We start from the raw sequence: 334 nt of genomic DNA, 5'->3' as shown, positions 1-334 counted from the left end.
AAACAAAAGCCAGCCGCTGCAATGGAAACTGCCCTCCAACACGCGGGTGCTGCCGGCTGGGGCGCCTGCAGCCGCCCGCCAGATTTCCCCTTTGTTTCTTCTTCAACACAGAAGAAGAAAAAGATCTTTCCTCATTCTTCCCACTGGAAATGCAGGAGGGGGGTCTTGAGGCTGCCTCCGTCCCGCAGCCCCTGCAGAGCCACGCACAGTGTCGCTCACCCAGCCTCCCCGGGACTCCTCAGGCTGGTCTCCCCAGGTGTCATGTCCAGGCTCACCCCAGTGAGAGCCAACCTCTGTCCCCTCCTACCTTCTTCTGGGCCTGCAAGATCTCCTT

The 334-nt window shown here is 60.2% G+C and overlaps 1 protein-coding gene across 1 annotated transcript in view; it reads right to left on the bottom strand.

The window, feature by feature from the left end:
* Positions 1 to 334, bottom strand: part of FAAH2 (fatty acid amide hydrolase 2) — a gene marked incomplete at its 5' end in the record, with an annotated part of 3626 nt that overhangs the window by 3085 nt on the left and 207 nt on the right. Inside the window, one exon of the mRNA XM_010135659.1 lies at positions 308 to 331. Within this exon, the coding sequence (XP_010133961.1) occupies positions 308 to 331 (24 nt within the window). The remainder of the gene's footprint in view (positions 1 to 307; positions 332 to 334) is intronic.

The sequence above is a fragment of the Buceros rhinoceros genome, unplaced genomic scaffold (assembly GCF_000710305.1).
Source record: "Buceros rhinoceros silvestris isolate BGI_N320 unplaced genomic scaffold, ASM71030v1 scaffold33194, whole genome shotgun sequence".
In the NCBI taxonomy this organism is placed as follows: Eukaryota; Metazoa; Chordata; class Aves; order Bucerotiformes; family Bucerotidae; genus Buceros; species Buceros rhinoceros.
The sequence above is the reverse complement of the archived record's forward strand: the minus strand, read 5'-3'. Positions and strand labels throughout refer to the sequence as shown.